Source organism: Nelumbo nucifera, chromosome 2, assembly GCF_055504915.1.
Source record: "Nelumbo nucifera cultivar China Antique chromosome 2, China Antique-T2T, whole genome shotgun sequence".
NCBI lineage: Eukaryota > Viridiplantae > Streptophyta > Magnoliopsida > Proteales > Nelumbonaceae > Nelumbo > Nelumbo nucifera.
In genome coordinates, this window is record NC_142650.1 from 109,175,280 (window position 1) to 109,199,279 (window position 24,000).

The 24,000-nt window shown below is 41.9% G+C and overlaps 1 protein-coding gene and 2 long non-coding RNA genes across 3 annotated transcripts; 2 read left to right on the forward strand and 1 right to left on the reverse strand.

Moving 5' to 3' along the window:
• The first annotated feature begins 1,215 nt into the window (after nucleotides 1-1,215).
• On the forward strand, nucleotides 1,216-16,158 carry LOC104590090 (uncharacterized). The gene is made up of 3 exons (XR_016081911.1): nucleotides 1,216-1,489; nucleotides 1,910-2,138; nucleotides 15,896-16,158. It is a non-coding gene; the product is annotated as an uncharacterized LOC104590090 (long non-coding RNA).
• LOC148802770 (uncharacterized) lies at nucleotides 2,356-5,583 on the forward strand. The gene is made up of 2 exons (XR_016081912.1): nucleotides 2,356-4,827; nucleotides 4,907-5,583. It is a non-coding gene; the product is annotated as an uncharacterized LOC148802770 (long non-coding RNA).
• A 1,300-nt stretch (nucleotides 16,159-17,458) lies between the features above and the next one.
• LOC148802771 (putative disease resistance protein RGA4) lies at nucleotides 17,459-23,850 on the reverse strand. The gene is made up of 3 exons (XM_088897064.1): nucleotides 19,574-23,850; nucleotides 18,643-19,462; nucleotides 17,459-18,223 (listed from the first exon to the last, which is right to left on the reverse strand). Exon 1 carries the CDS (start codon nucleotides 23,601-23,603, stop codon nucleotides 20,055-20,057), a length of 3,549 nt encoding a protein of 1,182 aa, XP_088753190.1. The 5' UTR covers nucleotides 23,604-23,850; the 3' UTR covers nucleotides 17,459-18,223; nucleotides 18,643-19,462; nucleotides 19,574-20,054.
• Nucleotides 23,851-24,000: the final 150 nt, after the last annotated feature.

A 24,000-nucleotide genomic window follows, 5' to 3' on the forward strand; every position in this document is an offset into this window, starting at 1 on the left:
AATTAGACACACGTCATAATGAAAATGAAATAAGTGTAATAAACAAGAATTATTTTTATTGATAATGAAAATAAAATACATAAATTACAACTGGCCAAATGTTAAATGTTATAACCTTTAATGTTATAAATATATAATAAAAATTAATAAAATATAAAAATCATAAAATAAAAATATACATAAATTTTGCAAAAAAAAAAGCATTCGAGCACATGTATAATATCATAGTAAACAAAAAGTAAGTGTGGCATGTCATAATTATTTCTACACACAAAAATATAAAAAAGTGATAGAAAAATTAACACATTTATAATTTTATATTTACACTACTATTAAAAGTATGAATAAGATTATTAAATTTTCTTTTGATTAAAATGCTTATTTTTTATTTAGTCCCTATTTAATTCTAAGATTTAAGTTGTAAATTGAACTACTACTTTTCACCTCATTCAATTCCTTGTATTTAAATCTTACACTTTTTTAACAAATGAATTAAAAAATACACTAAAACGCTAAAACATTATAAAATGAAGAGTCTAACCAAGTAGGTAGACCTCTCAATGATATTTGAAACTTCACAACTAGGTCCAAATATCACATATTTTGATGAAGTATTTATGTAAAAACAAAAAATAAAAATACCATAAAATTTATAAAAAATTTTGGATATCCACACTTACTTCCTCATAACTAAAGAGTACAAATGGAAAAAAAAGGGTTGTAACATATAAGGGCAATTTTAGGGCCCTAATATCAATAAAAGCAATACTTTTTAAACAAAATTTCAAAAAAGTTTACTTTTTAAAAATAATATCAATTAAGGGCAAAAATATTGTTCATTTTTTTCCTTTTGCAATCCATTCACCAGTGCCACTGTTCGCTGGTGCCCACCGTCGCCTCCGGCCATGCCTCCACCTATCTCCGCCCACCTTTGCCTCCAGGCAGAGGTAGAGGTGGCGACGCTGGTGGTCATTCCTCTACCTAACGTCGCAACCTCCGTCCATCAGCGCCGTTGCTGCCTCTGCCTCCACCTTGCCAGAGGTGGAAGTGGAGGTGGGCAAAGATAGGGTAAGGCGTGGTTGGAGACGGTGGTGATGGTGAATGGATTGCAAAAGGAAGAAGATGAACATTATTTTGCCTTTAATTGATATTATTTTTAAAAAATTAAATTTTTGTGAAATATATTTAGAAGTATTACTATATTAGGGCCCAAAAATTGCCCTAATCTGTTATAACCCCTAGAAAAAAAAAGCCCCCCAAGTTCTTATCTCGCCGAATCACATGGCTGTGGCTTATTGTCTTCCCCAAAACCTTCACTTGAGGCCATCAAATGCTTTTTTTCAGATCAAATCGTCTAACTCCAACTCCAACCAACCCAAAACATACCCATCTCAGACTCCCCTGGAGAAGCGATGTCTCAGGTGCAACACACTCTACCAAGATAAGGATAACTCTCCCACTGCTTGCTTGTTCCACGGCCACATCACCGGTATGGATAACTTTCTATCGGCTGCGTTTTTCTTTCCGCCACGATTGATTTTTCTTCTCCTTCTGTCAACAATTCTGGGCAAAATATTGGTTTTTGATGCTTCTATACTAGCGAGGCTGTGCTTGAGTGATTGAACAAATTTTCACCAAGCACCTTTGAACGAGAGTTAACATCTGTGATCTCACAAGGCTTCCAAATGTGGCGACACCCACACCTATCAGATGTCTTCCCCATTAAAGCTAAGTCCCCGATGACATGATCTCCTTTATGTATGCCAGGTGTCTGACAGAGTGCTCATAAGAGAGTCCTGAGCAAGCGAGAGAATAAGAAATTAAGAATGGTGAATGGGCATGCCAATTATCTAATTGCGTTATTAGTATGAAACTGCCGCATGATTATTGGGTCTACTTGTGGCTGCAGGAGAGAAAGGGTTGTTTGCGTTAGCCCCGCCACACCAAGGAATTGATGGTGAGTGGAGCGATCGCAGTGGAGTAATTGTCTACAAATGGAATGAGAAGGGAAACAGACCAAACACAGGGAGTGCCAATTGGAAGAAGAGGTGGAGCTGCTGTTCAGAGTATGACGAAAATGCGCCCCCTTGTCGACGAGGATGGCATGTTTCTTACGACGATGGATTCACCCTTCACTAGTACCAATTCCTCTTATTCTTGCTGATCATGAAACTGTTTAAATTACTTTGTCTTGGCTATGTTATTCTATTTACTGTTTATAAAAAGAAACTAATTAATACACTCATGTAAGAGCTCATCCACCCGCAGCCCACATCTCCTATGTACGTCTCCAACTTGTTTGAGGCATTGATTCATGTTGCTGTCAAGGATGGGGCCGAGGGCAATAAGGTAATTTTGTTGATGTTCAAAGTTGATGGGTCTAACCTGTGAGTAAGAGAAGAGTACACGTTAGAGGCCCTGGGTGTTATTCTAGGGGCAAAGACTTTGACGGTCAAGTTAGTCATGTGCTTAGCGAGGGTCAGGTTAGGCTTGAGATGAAGGCTCAGAGCTTAGTCCTGAAGAGCTCACACGAGGTCTTTTGAGAATACGAATGCAAGAGAGCAAGAATGAGCAAGATTGCTTTACTTTGAGTTGGGCACCCCCCCTTTCATAGCTGACCTTGTCATAGAGTGGTTGGAGGCAGTTAGGGATGGATGGCCAGGATCTCATCCGACCGATGCCACATGGTGCGATCCGGGGACTTGCCACATGTTCCTACATCAATTGCTCCCAACTCTTGAGGCCGTAGTGACCGAGGTAGAGTTGTGCACTGAGTTGAGACCTCGGCTTCGGCCGAAGAGAGTACTACATTACTTCGTGGAGGTGTTGGATTGGTATGTTGGGCAGAGGCCTTAGCTTCAGTCGAAGAAAGCGTCATATAGTGGTGTAGAGGCGTCAACCTTAGCTGCTAAGAGCTCTTCTTGGTGATTGTGTGGTGACTGCTTCCTTTGTTATTTCTCGCCTCTTTGGATGACCATGGCGGGCCAAGAGCACGGGACCGTGCCTGGCACATGTGTGAACTGTCCGCATTTGTCGGCCATGCTCCGTACGGGTGTCATCGTGAATCTATGCACGGGATGGATGTCAGTGTTGATCGGCTATGGCCGTGCACTCGGCGGTATTGTTCGCTCGGTGGCATTTCGTCTTCCTGAGGTCGATGCCACATATGATGTGTCAGTTTGAGCTATTAGGTCGACAACTCTTCAACCGTTGGATCAAAGTGATCTGAGCCATACATTTTCCTTTAAAAAGGGTCGATGGTTGAGCCAACCTCCACCATTTGCTTGCTTCCGCTTGTGATCCCAAAGACCTCGACCACCAATCCAACCGATCCCTTGATCTTTTCCTTCAAACTCGTTCACTAGGTAAAGGACTTTTCCTCAAACCATGTTGTATTCCGACTCTAGACTAGAGTATTACGATCTTCCTAACATGAGTGGCACCAGTAGTCATTCTTCCACCTTGTCCAGCAATAGGAGTACCAGTAGTGAATCTGAGAGCTCTCTTTGGGTGCCTGGTGTTCAAGTACTGAGGGAGAGGGCCTTCCCTAGAGGCGTCGAGTGCAACCAACGGGGGCTAGGAGTCTCCTGATGAAAGTATCAGACCCATAAGGCTGAGGGGCGATGCCATGGGGAATGCCCTAGTGCATCCTAAAGTGGTAGAGTCAAAGGAAGTTGGAGATCCTTCTCTTGAGGAGTTTGCCAAGGCCGAATGCTAAGGCATGATGTTGATGCGTTTCCCACACTCCGATCTAGACAATGAGCTCAGTAAGGAGTAAGTGAGGGTTTTTGCCAAGATGTACCATATTCCTGGGGACTATATGGTTAGGGTCCATAGCGTCAACAACAGGCTGCGACAGCTGGCCGAGGGGGAGGTGTGTGTGCACAAGCACTACCTCCACTTTGGCCTCCATTTCCCCATACACTTTCTCATCATCAAGATCCTTAACTATTATAACATCTCCCTCAGTCAACTAGCTCCTAATGTGGTCAGGACCATAGTTGTTGTGTTGGTAATGGCTCACCTTCGAGGGTTATCTGTGACCTTGAACATCTTCTGAGGTCTGTTTGCCTTAAGGAGGTATCCCGCTAGGGATAGTTTATGATACTTCTAAGCCAATGGGGCAAAGTAGTGGATAACTTGTCGTTTGTCCACAACAGGAAGAAGCAGTATTTCTTCGTCTCTTGTCCCAAACGATGGTCTCAGCCATGATGACCTAGATGCGGCTAATGGGGATGATTTGCACTGAGCCCCTAGTGGTAGAGGAAGCTTTGGTGTGGGCTGGTCTCAGCCTCGCCCACCTCGGTATGGGCACTCTTGTTGTTGGCTAGTTGCGTCGTCCTTTTAACTTGCTTTGTTAGCATTCTGATGCATTCCTTGTTGGTTGTAGAAATGGACAGTGCCATGAAGTACAGACTCATGCGGGCCTAGCCGAGGGGCCATCAAAGAGGCTTATCGCGAAGGAACCACCTCTGCTGAAGGTGCCAGCTGAGGCTGAGAAGAGAAAGTAGGCTATGCCCAAAAGTCTAGCCAAAGCCCCTCAAGCTTTGTGGGCCAAGAGGCTAATAGTGAGGGACCGCCCAACGGAGGGAGCAACTGGGGCCTCTTAGCAGTCGGGGCCTCATTCAACCGAACCCCGCGATGATATGCCACTATTGGCTCCAGGGTATTCCGCTCGAACTGGAATGTGAAGGAAGGCGACACACTCAACAACCTTGGCATCGGTCGAGCTCTAGTGACAGAGATGCTCCTAGCGGGAGATAGGTAGTCTTGGACCCAGGTGTCCATCTAGGGGTTAAGGACACCCTGCTAGATTGGCTGGTTGAGGTAAGAGTTCTTCCTTGTACTTAGTCATACTGTCTTCTCTACTTTGCTTTCTTATTTGATGGAGGTTTGTTCTTTGCAGACGTCTTTTTACATCATCGGCCTATGTGATAAGGTAGAGGTCCTCCTCTAGTAGCTCCAAACTTCGCAGGAGGTCATGCAATTGTAGTACCAGTTGGGTAAGGCGCGGGCCAGCCGAGAGGCCTTGGCCGAGGTGGCTTGTAAGGAGAATGAGCGCCGAAAGAAGTTGGAGGCCGATGTCTTGGCGAAGAGGGAGCAATAGAGGGCTGCTAGAGCCTCCTTAGACGAGGTGGAGTAGCAAGCGCAAGAGTCTTCGATTTAGGCTGTAGAGGAATTCTGGGCCTTTGAGGCCTACAAGGATGAGATGGCCCAGTTCGGTGTCACTTCGTACCTCAAAGGCATCAAAGGCACTAATGCTCAAGTGCTAGTGCTTCTTTTGGACTTTGATGTCAGCCAGTTGGGGATCCAGCCTTTGGGCAGCTAAGCGGTCGTAGTGGAGCTAGCAAGTTGGCAACGAACAACTTGCCCAGCCAGAGGCAACCAACGAGCACTTGGACGTTAAGGCATGAAGTCGTTGGGACCTCCTTCGTACAGTCCTTAGTCTTTTCTCCTTCTTATAACTCATTTTTTGTTAATCTTTTTGTAAGGGGTTTGGTCTCCCCCATAAGAGGCCAATTTTTTGTAAAGTGCAAAGTTCAAAAAGATATCAATGGAAAATACACCAAGTTTTTTACGAAATCTAGGTCTTCTTCTTCTTAGTTTTTTTTCTCTCTTTGTCCTTTTGTGCGAGGGGCCGATGCCCTCCTTTGAAGAGGCATGAGTTATAGGAAAAACTTGGTTATCTTTTACTTAGCTACTTGCTTAGGATTTCCTGGGCTTTTGAGGCCTACAAGGATGAGATGGCCCAGTTTGGTGTCACTTCGTACCTCAAAGGCATCAAAGGCACTAAGGCTCAAGTGGTAGCGCTTCTTTCAGACTTCGATGTTAGCTAGTTGGGGATCCAGTCTTTGGGCAGCTAAGTGGTCACAGTGGAGCTAGCTGAGGGCCAAGTCGGCAATGAACAGCTTGCCTAGCTAGAGGCAGTCGACGAGCACGTGGACGTTAAGGCATGAAGTTGCCGGGACCTCCTTCGTAGAGTCCTTAGTCTTTTCTCCTTCTTATAACTCATTTTTTGTTAATCTTTTTGTAAGGGGTTTGGTATCCCCCATAAGAGGCCAATTTTTTGTAAAGTGCAAAGTTCAAAAAGATATCAATGGAAAATACACCAAGTTTTTTACGAAATCTAGGTCTTCTTTTTCTTTGTTTTTTTTCTCTCTTTTTTTTTTTGTGCGAGGGGCCGATGCCCTCCTTCGAAGAGGCATGAGTTGTAGGAAAAACTTGGTTATCTGTTACTTAGCTACTTGCTTAGGATTTCCTGGGCCTTTGAGGCCTACAAGGATGAGATGGCCTAGTTCGGTGTCACTTCGTACCTCAAAGGCATCAAAGGCACTAAGGCTCAAGTGCTAGTGCTTCTTTTGGACTTCGATGTCAGCCAGTTGAGGATCTAGTCTTTGGGCAACTAAGCGGTCGCAGTGGAGCTAGCTGAGGGCTAAGTTGGCAACGAACAGCTTGCCCAGCCAAAGGCAGCCGACGAACACGTGGATGTTAAGGCATGAAGTCGCCGGGGCCTCCTTCGTATAGTCCTTAGTCTTTTCTCCTTCTTATAACTCATTTTTTATTAATCTTTTTGTAAGGGGTTTGGTCTCCCCCATAAGAGGCCATTTTTTTGTAAAGTGCAAAGTTCAAAAAGATATCAATGAAAAATACACCAAGTTTTTTATGAAATCTAGGTCTCCTTTTTCTTTGTTTTTTTTCTCTCTTTTTCTTTTTGTGCGAGGGGCCAATGCCCTCCTTTGAAGAGGCATGAGTTGTAGGAAAAACTTGGTTATCTTTTACTTAGTTAATTGCTTAGGATTTCCTATTAAGGTAGTTAGGCCGAGGTCGACCTTTGCCGCTAAGGTCTCAGGGCCCCTTTCCTTAGCTAAAAGGGAAGGGAGGTGATTGCCTTAGCCTGTCTGGGTTTTCTTCCTTAGGGACTTGGAGGATAGGCTTGCGTGTAGCAGAGGCCTAGTGAGTGGTGCATGGACGAGGTTGCAAGGTGCCTTTGCCTTTTCGGAGTAGCACTGCTCACTTAGTGTGTTTGTTCATCTTAATTTGTATTAGGCAGTGAGATAACCACTTACTTGGTTCTATAGGGACCTTCCCAGTTGGGCCAAGTTTTCCAATGCTAGGGTCGGGCACCATGACTTTTCTAAGGATGAGGTCACCTTCTTGGAAGTGATGCTCTTTAAATCGACAGTTGTAGTATTTGGCGACCCTTTGTTAATAGGCTATTACTTTGACTTGAGCTTGCTTTCAAACACCTTATAGCAAGTCTAAGTTGTTTCTTTACTCTTCATCGTTCTTGACATCATTGTATGCCTCGGTCCGAAGCATCGACTAACCGATCTCTATTGGGATGATAGCATCAGTACCATATGTCAAGTTAAATGGGGTCTTGCCTATGGTAGTCTGAGGTGTTGTCCGATAGGCCCCTAGGACATTGTATAATTCATTTGCCTAAAGTCCCTTGGCTCTGTCCAACATTGTCTTCAATCCACCCAGGATGGTTTTGTTAGTGACTTTGGCTAGGCTGTTGGTTTGGGGGTAGCTGACTGAGTTAAATTGTTGCTTTATACCAAGGCTTGCACACCATTCTCTGAACCTCACGTCTTCAAATTGTCAGGCGTTGTTTTTGATGAGCATGTGGGGGATGCCAAAGCGAAAAATGATGTTCTTCTAGAAGAAGCTTTAGATAGTCTTAGTTGTGATGTTTGCCAAGGGCTTGGCTTTGACCCACTTGGTAAAGTAGTTTATCGCGATGATGAGGTACTTTCTGTTGTTAGTGGCTTGCGGGAATGGTCCAAGGAGATCCATTCCTCATTTTGTAAAGGGCCATGGACTGCTGAGGGCCGAGAGGATTGTGGCACGCCGATGAAAGATGTTGGAATGTTTCTAGCATCAGTTACATTTCTGCACTAGCTCGGCAACATCTTTCTACATGGTTAGCCAAAAATATCCTTGCCTTAATGCTTTTTGTGCTAAATCTTTGCCTCTGAGGTGGTTGCCGTAGATGCCTTCGTGGATCTCTCGGAGCACATACTTGCCCTCCTCTTGGCAGAGTTACCTGAGGTAAGACAAGGTGAAGGACCTTTTGTATAGTTTGCCTTTAAGTAGGGCGCAGTGGGCTGCCTGCTGTTGGACTTCCCAAGCTTCATTCCTGTTGAGTGAGCCGACTTGTGTTTAGTTTATTTTCTTTTAAATTAAGATGTTGTTGGGCCTTGGGCCCATTAGTTTTTATTTTTTAAAGAGCTGTAATTATTTAGTTTGAGTTGCCGCCCTACTAAGGGCATCTTTGTAATATCTCATACTTAAGTTAATTATAAATAGAATGAGGGGCTGGCGGCTAGGGTTATGATACACAATCCTACTTGACCTTCTTCTTCTTTTCTTCCTCTCCTCTGTCTATTGCTGAAATCTACAACTTTCTCCTCTTCCTTTTACAAGAAGCTTGGCCGAATCAGCACATAAGGCTTTCTACTATTCCTATCAGAGGGAAAATTCTCTTGTTGTAGATAGGCAAAGATGGGGTCCATCCAATAGGACTTGGCTTGGACAAGGTACAACTACTTCTCTTCAATGTTGGGCTGTGCAAGTTTCTCAACATGTATTGTGCGGCTGAGGGCCAACCCAATCTACTTGCTTGCTTAGATAGGGCATCAGCTCTCTTGTTGTCAGCCCAAGGGACCTGATGCAAGGCAATGTGCTAGAAGTGGTTAGCTAGCTTCTGGACTTTAACTATCTCCTTAGCCATATTTGATTCTTTGGCTTCATACTTTCTATTTACTTGGTTCACAACCAACTATGAGTTGTTAAAAACCTCAATATGCTCGGCTTCGAAGTCCTTGGTGAGCTGTAGTTTGGTGAGTAGGGCCTCGTACTCGACTTCATTGTTGGAGGAAGGGAAGCCAAACCGTAGTTCATATTCTATTCCATTGTCATCCGGGGTGAGAAATAAAAGGCTTGCTTTACTTCCCTTGGCATTAGACGACCCATCCACAAACAATCTCCAGGTAGGCCGAGGCCTCTCGTCCTCTTCAGGGGCTTGGTTGAGGTTTCTACTGAATGTGCATTCCACCAAGAAATCTATCATTGCTTGAGCTTTGATTGTGGGCCTCGACTGGTAGTGCAAGTCAAACTCTGACAGCTTAATGGCCCATTTAGTCAGCCAACCCAAGGTCTCTAGTTTGGAGAGTACAAACTTGAAGGGTTGGCTGGTTAGTACTATGATACTATGAGCCTAGAAGTAGGGCCTGGGTTTCCTAGCCAAGACCACTAGTGCAAAGACTAGCTTTTTCACCTCGGGGTATCTGGTCTTGGCATTGCAAATGACTTTGCTTACATAGTAGATCGATCTCTATACTCCATCTTCCCGTACTAGAACAGTGCTGACGGCCCCGTCCTCGATCGAGAAGTATAGGAGTAGGGTCTCTCCCAAGAGGGGGCGCGTGAGTAGAGGTGGCGAGGCAAGATAGGACTTCAATTACTCGAAGGCTTTCTAACATTCTTTTGTCTATTGAAAGTCCTTTGACTTCTTGATGGCTCGAAAAAAGGGTATGCAACGGTCCACCAACTTTGACATGAATTGACTGAGAGTTGCCACTCGGCCTATGAGCCTTTATGTCTCCTTGATGGACAGAGGTGGCTCCATGTCAAGTATGGCCTGTATCTTTTTTGGGTTGGCCTCTATGCCTTGTTGAGTAACCATGAAACCTAAAAACTTGTCCGATGTGACATCAAAGGAACAATTACTAGGGTTCAACTTCATGTTATATTTCCTCAACACCTCAAAGGTTTCATTGAGGTCCGAGGTGTGCTGATTGGATTTCAGGCTCTTTGCCACCATATCATCGACGTAGGTGTCAACTTTCCTTCCCATTTGATCCTTGAAGACCTTATTTACGAGTCGCCGGTAAGTGATGAATGAGGTATTTTCTTCGTTGTCGGTGTGCATCTTGATTTAGTTGTATCCGGAGAAGGCATCCATGAAGATTAGTAGTTCGTACCCTGTGGTGGCATCGATGGTGTAATCAATTCACGACAAAGGAAAGTTATCATTAGGGCAAGCCTTTTTGAAACCTGTGAAGTTAATATAGATTTGCCACTTCCCATTAGCTTTCTTGACCATGACCATGTTAGATAACCATTTAGGGTAATGTACTCAGTTGAAGCTGACATCGAGTAGTTTATCCACCTCCTCTCCGATGGCTTTCCAACGCTCTGACGTAAAGTTCATCTTCTTTTGTAGAATTGGCCTATATCCCGGGTCCATACTTAGCCTGTGAGTAATGACTGAAGGGTCAATTCCTAGCATGTCAATGACAGACTAAGCAAAGACGTTGACATTAGTTTTGAGGAAACTTATCAGTTCGGAACCAAGATGATATCCTTGCCCGGCTAGCCTCAGCTTGCTGGTTTGTCCCTGAGGTTGAGCCCTTCCAACAACAAGGCTTCTTTATCTTGCCTTTTAGTGTTAGCACATAGCACTGCTTGTCTACTTGCTGATTCCCCCTAACCACTCCGACGCCATGCTTGGTGGGGAACATCATGGCGAGGTGATAAGATGAGATCGCCGCCTTGAGTGCATGAAGGGTCGACTTTCCTATGATGGCATTGTATGGGGATCCTATCTTCACAACCAAGATTTGGTCATCTTGGTAATTGTCGAGGCTTAGTCCCTATTGTGATGGTAAGGTGATCTTCCCATTTGGCTTGGTGACAGCATCGGAGAAGTTGATCAGTGGCACATCGATTGGCTACAACCGATCCGATGTTAGCTTCATCTTCACAAAGGTGTCATAGAACAAGATGTCTATTGAGGAGTCATCTACAAGTATCCTCTTCACCATAAAAGAAGGAAAGGACGTTGTTTGGCCTCGACTTTTTAGGTGTCAGGCTTTGGATGTTGAATTGCTTAGCATACTCCTTCCGAGACAAGGCTGGCACTTCGCCCGAGATCGTACCCCTGACGATGACGTCAATGACTCCTGCTAGGGTATGATGGGTTTGGGCACTGGCTTGATGCTGTTGTTGTGAGGACGAGTCATCGACATCGCCCCCAACATACTCTTTCAAGTGTCCATGGTGGATGGGGGACTCAATTTCATTTTTGAGTTCATAGCAGTCCTCCATATCATGGTCGGTGCTATGACTCGGCCTGACATGGTGGCACATAGCTTGTGCCAGGCCAGACACGATGGTCCGAGCCATGCTACGCTTAGGGTTTTAGGTATGTGGGTCGTGCCACCCATAGCCCGCATGCCAGCATGACCCATATATATATATATATAATATTTATACACTTTATATATTTATATATAATATATAATAATTATATAAATTATAATTATATAATAATATATAGTATATAATATATTAATAAAGTAAACAATTGTTTTCAATTTTATTATGCTAATTTATTTAATTATTGTATATATAAGCAATTGTATACATCAAAATTCATGTAGAATTAAAATTAAATTTTTTTCTTTTCAATTTTTTAAATAAATAGCTTTGGCCTAGTCTACGTGGACCAGCACAGTCGTGGCATGGTACGGGCCCTCATGAGCTTGGGCCGTGGGTCGTGTCGGGCCACCCCCAAGGTATCCCAAGGGAGGGTGACATGGCTCATTTTACACCTCTAGTCGGTGTCGTGGTGGTACTTGCAATATATCTTGGGGTTACCTCTCTTAGGGTTCTCTTCATCTTAGCTAGCCACTTCATGTATTCCTCCTTCCTTACTTGCATGAGAATATACTTTTGGGTGGAGTTGAGTGGTGTGTACTTGCTAAAGGAAGAGGTTGGCAGTTTCTTGTCATTGTCCTTGTTGGTGTGGCCGTGGCCACAACCTTCTCTTTCCTTCTTCTTCTTGGAGGCCCCTCGGTTGGGGTCGGCCTCAGGTTCATGGAGGCGCTCATTGGCCTTGGCCTCTTCTGTGGTAATGTACTTCTACACCTTCTTCAAGAACTCGACCTTGTTCTTGGGTGGTGTCTTGGAAGTAGACCATTTGAGAGGTTCAGGTTAGAGGCCATTGATGGCCACATGCATAGAAATTGAGGAGTCGAGGTCTCTTAATTCGAGCTCTTCCTTCTTGAATCTATCGATGTATGCTCGAAGGCTTTCTCCACGCTTTTGTGTAATCGACATGAGGGACATGACAATCTTTTGGCACCGTTGGCTATTGATGAAATGAGAGATGAAGAGGTTGGCAAAATCGTCCTAGGTGTTGATGGACCGAAGAGGGAGCATATAGAACAATTTGCATGCTGCTCCCTTAAAGGTGGCTTGGAAGGGTCGGCATGTTAGGGTGTCGAAGTACCTGTAGAGGAGCATGAACGCCCTGAAGCTCTCCAAGTGGTTGCCCGGATCAGTGGTTCCATCATAGGTCTCCAGAGTGGGAGCTTTAAAGTGAGGTAAGAGCGGCTCCGAGGTGATGGAGTTAGTGAAGGCGTCCATCCAGGTGGATGAAGGGTTCTCTAACTAGTGGAGGCATCACCATGACCCTCCTTCACCTGTCAGATTTGGTCTTGAATGGCACTAATCTGCACCTACAAGTCACCAAGGCATTGATCAATGGGGGCTTGGAACTCGTCCTGTCCGCTCTTACATGGAACGGGTCGGCCTTGTTCCCTGAGTGTTTGGATGCTAGCACATCCTAAGCCTTTTAGGCTCAGGGATTGTTGAGGAGATCACGGAGATCTGATACTAGTGGGGGAGAGGCGTAGCATCACCCTCCAGCCCTTGAAGGGGGATTGTAGTGGCCAAAGTGCCTGCTGTCATCCCGATTGCTCTCTACACAGTAGTGGCAGTCGAGGTCTCGGCGTTCATCATCCCAGTGGTCGTCATGGGACCTTGATGGATCACCTCTTCGGTTGGGGAGCCAAGAGGTCTTTGATGGGGGATTGCTAGCCCATCGGTTGCTATTGCTGGACATTGAGGGTCATCCTTTCTAGGGCTGACCGGGCATTGGACCAACGGCATGTGAGTGGAGTGCCCACTGTATTACTTGTGGCTTTCAACGGAGTGGCCTACTGTCGAGTGCCCCACCTTGTCCAGTCTCTAGGCTAGGTTGTCTAGCCTGTCAAGGACCAATTTAAATTGGTCCATAGTGACCAAGTTCTCAGTGTTTTCATTGTTGTCTTGCTTATCAGCCATGTCGAAAGCTTAGTTGATTAAATTAAGTTTTTCTTTAGAGGGAAGTCTTAAGAAATGTTCCCACAGACGGCGCCAACTGATGCTGCTAAGGATAGGATTGGCAATGGGTAGGGTACCCGTGCAAATTGCCTTACCCATTCCCGAACCTGCCTATGTATCCCTGATTCCAAACCGGTCCCAAACCCGTCTAACTTTTCCTCTAAATTTCCCAAAACCGTTTAACCTATCAATTAATGATAGTGCCAAATCTCTTAGCACTACTTTAAGTCACTAAGCCATCTCGCCTTTTGTGTTATTTAATGAAATAAAATAGATTTTATTAACTTTTGTATTCATAAAAACAATCAATACATATATATGGTTAACAATTCCAACTAAAAAATAAAAGAAATAATATTTAAAATTAGCATTTTATAAATAAATGAAATAAGCAATCTATCAAATCCAAATTTACATCAAATGATGATTTTAATCCCAAGAAGTTTATACAAATAAACTATTAATAATAGAATAGTTATCTTAGTACTTAAAATTTATAAATTTGTGCATGATATATAATATAATGGGTTTATATTTATGCATCATGGGTATTGGGTATCGGATACCCTAAAGTCAAAACCCAAACCCGCCCCAAACCCTATAAGGTTTTAATCTAAAATCCCAAACCCTATATGGTTTTAATCTAAAATCCCAAACCCTATAGGGTTTTGATAAATGGGTCCTATTAGGGATGGGAAAGGTTGGATACCCGAAAATTCTCGCGAAATTTCCAACCCTAGCCAAGGATGGGGCTGAGGGCAACAAAGTAATTTCATTGATGTCTGAGGCCGACGAGTCCAACCTATGAGTAGGAGAAGAGCACACGTCAGAGGCCTTGAGTGTTATCCCAAGGGTAGAGACTCCGACGGTCAAGTTAGTCAGGTGCTTAGAGAGGGGTCGGGCTAGGCTTGAGACTTGAGATGAGGGCTTAAATCTTGGTCCTTAGAGCTTAGACGATGTCTCTCGAGAGGAGGAATGCAAGAGAGCAAGAATGAGGAAGATGGATTTACCTTAAACTAGGCACCCCCCCCTGCCTTTTAAATAAAAAGAAGAGGTAAAATACAGAAACCTCCCCTTAAGTTTCTGATAATCATAAAAACCTCCCATGTAGTTTAATTTTAACAAATGCCTGCCCTGAACTTTTGAAAAAATCAACAGAAACCTCCATCCATCACTAACGTAGATGGAAAATGTATAAAGTTATAAAACTCCCCCTGACTAATCACTAAGGAATCATTGAAAATATATTAAAATTGTAAAAATGCTTTCATTCGATTAACAACACTCTTGCGATTATATAGGTCTTTTTTCAAAGCAAAAGAATAGAGTCTATACCCTAACACCACTAAGCACTTGCAATGGCACCATCATTCAAAATATTCCATTTATCGAATAATATTTCCCATTTTTTTGGCAATTGTTCTTCACTAGCCACTGTTCTTTACCGACAACTGTTCTTCACCAGTAGTTGCTCTTCATTGTCTGCAATGCCTCTACTTCCCCCTTGAACAATTTCTCACTAGAGCTTTTTTTATCGTTTCTCTTGCTATTAGGATTGCATTTCACAAATAAATGCAAGTATTCTCATCAATACCACATGGAAAAATAACCAATGCTCTCAAGGACAAGAAATAAATTCCTCTTTTGTGCTGTAGCTTGTCAACATTTTCTTTTGAATAACATCATTGATGGCTTGTAAATGAGTAACCATCAGCCAACTGATAAGAAATTGGGGATCAAATAAAATGATGCTTAATCAAATCCAAAAGCACAAAAACAATAAAACCACAAATTTGTTGAAGTCCACAGTAACTAAATCAAAGATTCAATAAATGTCATTTCGTATGACACAAACTGAGAAAATAAGATGCATAAAGTTTCTATAAATACATAAAACCCAAAAGCAAAATAGGGGAAAAGTTGAACAGTGTAACAATTAATTTTATTTCTGATATGCAATCAAAACCAAGAATTCATCATTTGGCATTTCACTAGAAAAACAATGTCATAAATCCAAGATGTGAGTAAAAGATTAGGTGGCCTTTAATTTGATTAACACATTTCTCAGCCAACCTTGCTGGTGAATAACAACCATTGGCAATAGTTCACCTTCTAATCTATAGTTAAAGTTCAAATTTTATCCACATTCCCCTGTGCATAAACTAGAAATGTTGCCTCACTTCTCCACCAGAAAATCTCCGATGGTCGAATGTTGTTTCCCTTCTTGACTAGAGTAAGTTTCAAGGAGGAAAGAGCCAACGGTTTTTGAATTTTACCCATAAAATACATTGATAGTGGCGTTGTGGAATGAATGGTTTAAAGTATCGATACGATACGCATACGGGGCGTACCGTATCGTATCTTTTGAAAACGATACGGTCTGAAATGCCTGCTTCCAGGTGTTTTAGACCCCCAATTTTTTTAATAATAAAAAACACGTTTTAAGCTTCCTAAAAAACTAAACTTGGAAAAAAACTAAAAAAAATATATGTTTTGACCGTTTCTAAGTACCGGTATGATATGGCTGAAATGTGTATCTTATCGATACTTTGAACCATGGTGGAATGATATTTTGATTTTAGCTATATAACCATGATATTTTGTGTGTTTGCATTTTTTTACTTTATTTTGATTCGATCATATCAATTGAACAAAGTTAAATCATTAAACTGTCTCTTGACTGTACAAAAAAGTTAGACAATTAACGAAGTTATTATAGGTAAGGTGGATGCGATTACGGGGTGGCAACTGAATTGGAGATCATGGTAACTGAGTGAGTGATCATAGTGAGAAAAGTTGGAGACTGTGGCAACTGAATTGGAGATCACGATTATCAAGTTGGAGATTGTGGTTTAAGTTGGAGATAGCAATGACCGAGTTGGAGATCACAGTGACTTCCGATGTTTGCTCAAAATTTGATTTTGCATCCTTTGAGCTAATTCCTTAGAAATCGAAATGGAACCAGAGACTATAGTTATCACACGATTTTGCATCCTTTGAGCATGTGGCTAATTTGTTTCTAGAATATTTTCATGTTTGTTTCTTGTTTAAGAATACTCGCCTAGTTTCTAGAATATTCATTATTTGTGCTGAAATATTCAGCACTTAATGAACCAAATCGACTTAGTCATAGTTGGTCTAGTCGTGGTCCCCTCATCTGTATTGGTACTCAGGTCAATCCCCTTATACCAAGGTGGTGTTTGGCATCAATGCTGTTTTCTGAGAAAACGATGCTATATAGGTGTTACATCAAAAAAAGCGGTGTACTTCAGAAAATAGACTCTTATTTGGTGCCGTTTTTTCAGAAAAAAATGTTACTTCAGACCATACATTGGAAAACAGTCCGTTACTGCCAGCGGTGCAATGATATGGCATTACTTTGAACGTTGAATAATATGACCAATGCTGAAAACGGCTCTACAGCATTGATACAGTGACACCAAACAAAACCTGTATTATTTTTCTAGAAAACAGCCTAGGTGGTAGCACCGTTTTCTGAGCTTACAACTCAGACATACCCAACCTATGTGTTCCCCGCACCGATGCCAAAGACAGCTTTTTTATTATATGATCAACTACTGTTTCTTGCCTTTCTATCCTTCCAAGTCTACAAAGATTAAAGTATCATTTTCTACCGAAAAGGTGAAAAATAAAGCTTATAAAGAATATCGATCTCTAAGTAAACGGTTCAAGATCCCATCCCATTTGTCACTGGTGAGACAACACTTTATTACCAATCGTCATCCAGTATTCTCTTTCTCAGTCATATTCTCATTCTACAGATTTCTTTAAACGTGCTATGGGGCAGAAATACAGTTAACTTTGACACATGGGCGAGAAATTTCAATTTTGAAGCCTATACTAAGCAAATAAGCTCATGATTGACATATTTAATTTATTGGATCTGGACCAGATTCCCAATATCTAGTTGATGACTGCCCCCATCAATCGTATAAGATTACAAGAAATCCACATTTCATAGTTCAGCAGTGGATTGATGTTAAGTGGCTGCAGCTTTTCTTGATAATAGTCTTAGTAGACAAGTGAATGGTGAGGATCAACGTTCTGAGATTGTTCGTGTACTATGAGCAACTTTTAAACATGAATGCATAAGGTGTGTTCAAATAGAACATACTTTGAAACATTTCAAGTGGGGCAAAAGGAATTGTTAAAATGGAGCAAATTACTCATGATTAGAATGAAAATAGCAAATATAGTGTTTTCTCAAATGCACTAATTATTGCTCTTTCTGACCATCCTCCATGTCTTGTCCTTCAAAAAATGCACCCATTCAAACATTGATTAACAAACAGCAATTCTGAAACGGTTTTCATGAACTGCATCAATCTATATTACAATTAATCAAAACCCATAAAGAAATTGTTGTCTTGATCCCATCTAATTTTCTATTTAAGCCACCCTCTCTCGCTTTTTCTTCAAGAAGATACAATACAACCATATCGTGTTACATAACAAACAGCAGTTTGGAAATGGCAGATGATGATTTGCATCAATACGGTAAATAATTTTATTGATCAAGATCCAGAAGGAACTTCTAGTATTGATTGTGAAAGGAGCCATGCCCAAAAGCATAAAAAATGGAAAATGAACAGTAAAAACTAGAGTTCAATTTACAAAGGTAGAGGGGAAATCCCTGAATTGACTGCTTTTATTCCTGGTTGGGTTTGAATGTTCATCTCGGGTGTAGAAATATGCCATTACCAAAAACAGAAATAGGAATTTGGGTCAGAGTTCAGGGACTGAAGAGATTGAACAACTTCAAACATTGTCAGCAGTCTCTTTGGCATGTCAGAAGTGCAGTGACGTGATAATTCTAGAGCTCCCAACACCTCTTGTGATGAAATGGAGATGCTAGAATCCAGCACCTGGAAGCACCACCACTCATGTTAACCTTCCTCTGAACCCGTTTCAAAACTTCCACCAATTCTCCAGACTCTAGCTAGTCGGTTATATATTAGCTCAAATATCAAGACACCGGAGTTGCAGACATCCATCTGTTTAGTTGCTTTCTTACTCTATCCATGTTCTGCAATCAAATAACAGAAAATCTGTTAAGTTATTTGCATTATCCAAACTTCTTGATAAAAAATGACCAAAGAGTATAACCAAGCAATGTTTCACAAAACTACGAACAAGAGTAAAAATAAGCAGGAGATCAAAAAGTAATCCCTACACTAGAAAAAAAAAAAAAAAAAAACAATTTTACTAAAAAGGTATAATAAAATAGGAGAAACGTATTCTATACCTGGACGGCTAAGGAGTTGAATGCACTACCAAACTCCCACACCCATCCCTCCAGCTTGTGTGAGATCAATGTTTTCATTATGTGATTTGTGTGTGAGTTTTCAATTTGTCATATATCACTCACCATGGACCTAACTTGGACTACCGCAGTTTTCTATATAGAATGGATTAAAACTAAAATAGGAGTAAAGGAATAACAACCTTAAAACGTTTGGAGGAATTCTTCCGGTTGTGAACAAAGGACGATCTTGATCTAAAAGCCCTGGCCAACTTATAAGCAGGCTCCCTCAACTATTCAATCAAGTGCAATATCTGTAAGCTGGCGTCCAAACTCCATTTCCAGGAGAATGTTACTTTGGTTTGATATTCCTGTGAAGCAAATGTAGAATTTAATTCTTATAAAGGTAAACCAGTCCTTGGACATCTCCTACAGCAGAATTGAATCCTTGGAAAGTTGAAATAGCAAAATCCCAAACCTTTTGTGATGTTTCTGCCTGATCTTTGCTAATGTCTTGATGTCAGCCTCTGAAGCTAGCTTTTCAAGACAGACCTCTAATTTTAACGAATTCGTTACAGCAATGAATGTAACGCTAGCCAAGTTCAGATTTCCGGGGCTGTTTTTGTCCATCCCCTGTTCCTTGGGTATAAAATTAACTCTAAAGCAATTGTCAAGTTTCTCAGCAAGCTAAGAAACAGTATAGAAATTGATGAATAAATAATCAATGGTTAATTCGATTTTGTTGTTTTGCCAGGATTGGAAAGGAAAGCAATAGTTTATTTCAGAACACATCCTGATTCACAAACTTCATAGAATGAATCGTCCATAGACAAGAGAAATGAACAAATAAAGAAATGAGTTGGATCTGCAAGGAATAAACTTGTTCAACCGCTACAGAGTACAATTGAAAGTTGAAACCTAACAGGTGTTGACCACAAACTAATAACAGTGGGTTGAAATTAAATGACGTACGTAATTCTCGAGTTGTTATAACACATAAGAGATGCTCCTCGCTTATTATACCTGCCACAGAGGAACATTAAAAATATGAGAAAGGCAGTTACGGTAATTCCTAAATAGACAAATTAGAGTCCAATGAATTGATTGTAAGGATCAAGTGAAATGGCCACGAACCAGAGGAAGAAGGAGAAGAAGAATTTGAATAACATCATCAGGCATTACGTTGTGGATGTAAAGTACAGAGCTGCATGAATGTGAAAGTTGAGACGGAACATTCCAAATTAATTGAATCATAGTATTTCCACCTCTGGGACATGAGATATGTTAGGCCAATCTTCACCCGCATTGGTTGAGCATCTGTCCTTTAACTCCCGACAACCTTCAATCCGTAGATGTCGAAGTTGCATTAGACGCTGCATACCTTGAGGTAGAGATGTCAATTTTGGACAGTCATCAATATAAAGCTCTTCAAGCAATTCGAGGTCTCCAAGCTCCTCTGGCAGCTCCAACAAATGGGGCAGATGCCTAAGCCTCAAAACTTTTAGGGCAGAAAGACCTCCGATGCCCTCCAACGAATGAAAGATTGGACAAGACTCAATTTGTAGCTCTTCAAGATCGGCGAGGTATTGCTTCACTGCTTGAGGATGCAATGATTTCAAATCCCAACAATGTGAAATATGTAAATACTCAATTTGGGCATATCGTCGATCTTCAGAACTTGTAGGGCTGTAAGACCTCCTATGCCCTCCAACGAATGAAAGTTTGCACAATGCTCGATTAGTAGCTCCCGTAGTACTGTTTTTGGATGCTTCATTTCTTTAGGTAGAGATGTCAATTTGGGACAGTCATCAATATAAAGTTCTTCAAGCAATTCGACGTCTCCAAGCTCCTCGGGCAGCTCCACCAATTGGCGCAGATCCCTAATCGTCAAAACTTTTAGGGCAGAAAGACCTCCGATGCCCTTCAACGAATGAAAGTTTGGACAATACTCAATTTTCAACTCTTCAAGATCGGCGAGGTATTGCTTCACTGCTTGAGGATGCAATGATGTCAATTGATTACAATATGAAATTTGTAAAAATCGGATAGAAGTCAAGCCTTCCATCGCCTCCGAAGGAAAAGACTCTAAGTCTTGGCAGCCGTCAATTGTCAATGATGTGGTGGTTACATGAGTAGTGGGAAGGAAGTGTTGAAAAGAAGAAGAAGAAGAAGAGGATGATGAGTTTGTAGTTGATGATGATGATGATGTCAACATTAATGGGATGGGGGTTTTATCCTTCTTCTTCTTCTTCTTCTTTTTCAGAATTAACTCCAATGGCTTGGCATCAATCCAAGATAACTCCACTCTTTCACGTGCCGGCAAACCCCAAGGAATACTTTCCAATTTAGGACAATCCTCTATGATCCAGCGATTGGGAAGGTGAGGGAACAGTACTACTGATAATGAGTTATGTGACTCTTCTTCTTCTACTACCACTACTTGCTGATCAGTATCTAATATTTCCATTATTATTGACCAACTCTCCAGTTTAGGCATGTACTGAAGGTAGAGTTCCTTTAAGGATGGGAAGAATCCATCTCCTTTCCTCAATTTACTTGTAATACTCTTGAGGGCAGACAACAATTCTAGCTTAAGGACCTCAAGGGAAGGGAGCGGACCTGAGAAGTCTAGAGATTCGCATCTTGTACAATTCTTTAACTCAATTCTCACTAGATTTGGGAGCAACGAGGATTTAATCATCCAAGAAGCAAATTTCATCCCTCCATACCCTTTTAGCGTCAACTCCTTTAGATTTGGATGTGGCTGCAGTCCTTCCAACGCATCATCATCATTATCCCCTTTTCCTAGATATAATAAAGTCAAGGATCGAAGGTGTGGCTTCTCCTTCAAGTTTGCTTCCTTGCCATCTCTCACTTGTTCAACTCCCCTAATAATTAAATGGCCGCTTAGCTGCTGGTTCAGCCCATGCAACTGCTTAATATGCTCACCACATAACCCCAATCCCTTGATTCTCCTAATGTCAACTGGCAAATTTTCAAGTGAACAGTAAGCAAGACCTAGAGTGTGCAAATTCTCTAGTTTTGTAATAGAAGCAGGGAGTGCTTTGATTCCCTCGTTCCCAGAGAGGTCAACATGTCTTAGGCTCTTCATATTTCCAATATCTTTGGGCAAATTTTCAAGACCAAAACAATTTATAAGTTTCATGGTCTGCAAATTTTGGAGCTTAGTGATTGATGTAGGGAGTGTCTCAATATGCGGATTATAAGAGAGGTCAAGGTACCTTAAGTGCTTCAATTCACCTATGCTACTTATTTGCAAGCTTTTATTACTTGTATCGTGTAAGTCTAACACACGTAAGCAAGCACAACAATTCACTATTCTTTCAATTGGCAATGCCCTGCCACCATAACAAAAATAATGGGGCAAGCGTAGAAGAGTCCGCACCTTATTAGCAAGTTTCAATTGTGACCAGAATTCAATGCCGTTAGTACTATTATATCTTCCATGGCCAAGAAGCGCCACGTGTCGAACTCCTTTAGGAATAGTTATCGTAGGTGGTGGAGCTCCCTTCTCTATCCGAAAACACTCGACCCCTTCGGCGACTGATTGAGCAAGGTCATGCACGAGGTCGTGCATTTTGCAACTTACTATGTTTCCCTCTTCATCTTCTTTTGCTTCCTGAAACATGCATCTCCACAGTAGATCGTTGAAATACTCCTCACCTATTTCCTCCAAGCTCCTCTCACTACTACTACTACTCCCTTGGTAAGATCCAATGAACCCCTGTGCCATCCATAATTGGATGAGGGTCTCCTTTTCTATTTCTTGATCCTTGGGAAATATTGCGCAATAGGCAAAGCACTGCTTCAATTTGGACGGCAAATAATCATAGCTTAGCCTCAGTACTCTTACAATTTTATCTCCGTAGTCATCATCATCATCATCCCCTTCTATTCTCCATATCTCATTATTTTTCACATACAACCACTCGCTTTCTTGGGTTTTAAAGCGCATCAAACTCCCTAGTGATTTTGCTGCTAGTGCTACTCCTTTGCACTTTTTGACGATTTCCTTTCCAATCTCCACCAGCTTTGGGTCTGGTTCATGTCCTTGCTCAAATGCACGTTGCTTGAACAACTCCCAACATTCTTCTTCATTCAACCCCTCCAAATGGTATGCTTCGATACCAACTGTCCCCATGATTTTTGCCACCTTTTTGCTACGTGTTGTCACTAGGATTTTGCTTCCCACACAACCACCCATTAGCAATTCTTTCAGCTTATTCCACTTCTCTGCTTTATCGTTCCACACGTCGTCCAGCACCAGTAGATATCTCCTCCCGTCCACAGATTTTCGAAGGATAGCCTGTAGTTGTTCCATTTCTTTGTTGGAACAATCTATATCTGAAGGGTTGGCACATCTTATAATTTTTTGTGTTAGCAATTTCACATCAAATTCATCGGACACGCACACCCACATTCTCATTTGGAAGTGCTCTGCCACACTCTGGTCGTTGTAGACCAATTGGGCAAGTGTGGTCTTCCCCAGTCCCTCAATTCCAACTATGGGAATGATGCCCACATTCTGATCAGCTGGATGATGATGATGATGAACACCATCACCACCACCCAAGTTGGAGTCGGGGGGTCCCTTTAATAAAAGCTCTACAATCTTCTTTTTATCTTGGTCTCGTCCAATAACATTGGATTCATGTACGAAGGAATGGGTTTCCTCCCTCCTTATCTTGGCAATTGGCCTGGTATCATGTAACCTCTCTCTAAAATGGAATCTGGACATATCTGATGCAATCACATCAAGATTCTCCCTGATCTCTTTTATTCTATGACCCATCTTAAGGCAGAATGCAACAGGATTTGAACGAGAAAAGAAGTTTTTTACCTCCTTTCTTTTGCTGCCATGGATCTCCACTTGCCTTCGCAAAGCTTCAGTTTCAAATTCATCTACCACGTCATCTGCATCATAAACAGCGTCCTTGAGCCTTCTCAGCCAATCATTCACGGCATCGTTGTTGGCTTGCTGTTCCTCTGCCTCCAGAAGCACAACTTTGATAGCCGATAGCTTGTTTTTGAGCTTTTCAACATCCTTTCTGACATTTGATGCCAGAACAATCTCTTGAATAGCTTGGGAGGCCAAGCTCGCCACTATGTTTCCAACAAAGTCAAAAAGCACAGCTTGTGCCATATTTTGCCAAAGAGAAAACAGACTAGAGCAAGCGGTCACAACGTTCCACTCACTGATCAGAGCATATAACACCTTGGGATGGCACCAGTCAAGAAGACACGGCGAATGGTTCTCCAGTTGTGGACTTAATTATGGATCATTCAACCAAACCCATGTCCAAGGGCAATAGTGTAAAGAAGCACTTGGAATAGAATAATAAACTCAAAGACTTGGAGAGCTGGAGATGATGACGCTGCCGACAGTTTCAGCATCTTTGAATTTTGCACAAACACAGCATCTTTTCAGGCGGCTGGAATGCAATTATAATGTAAGGAAAACATTAAAAATTAGGAAATATTTGTAGTTGATGTAAACATTAAAAATTAGGAAAAACAAAGTCTAAGGCACATATTACTAT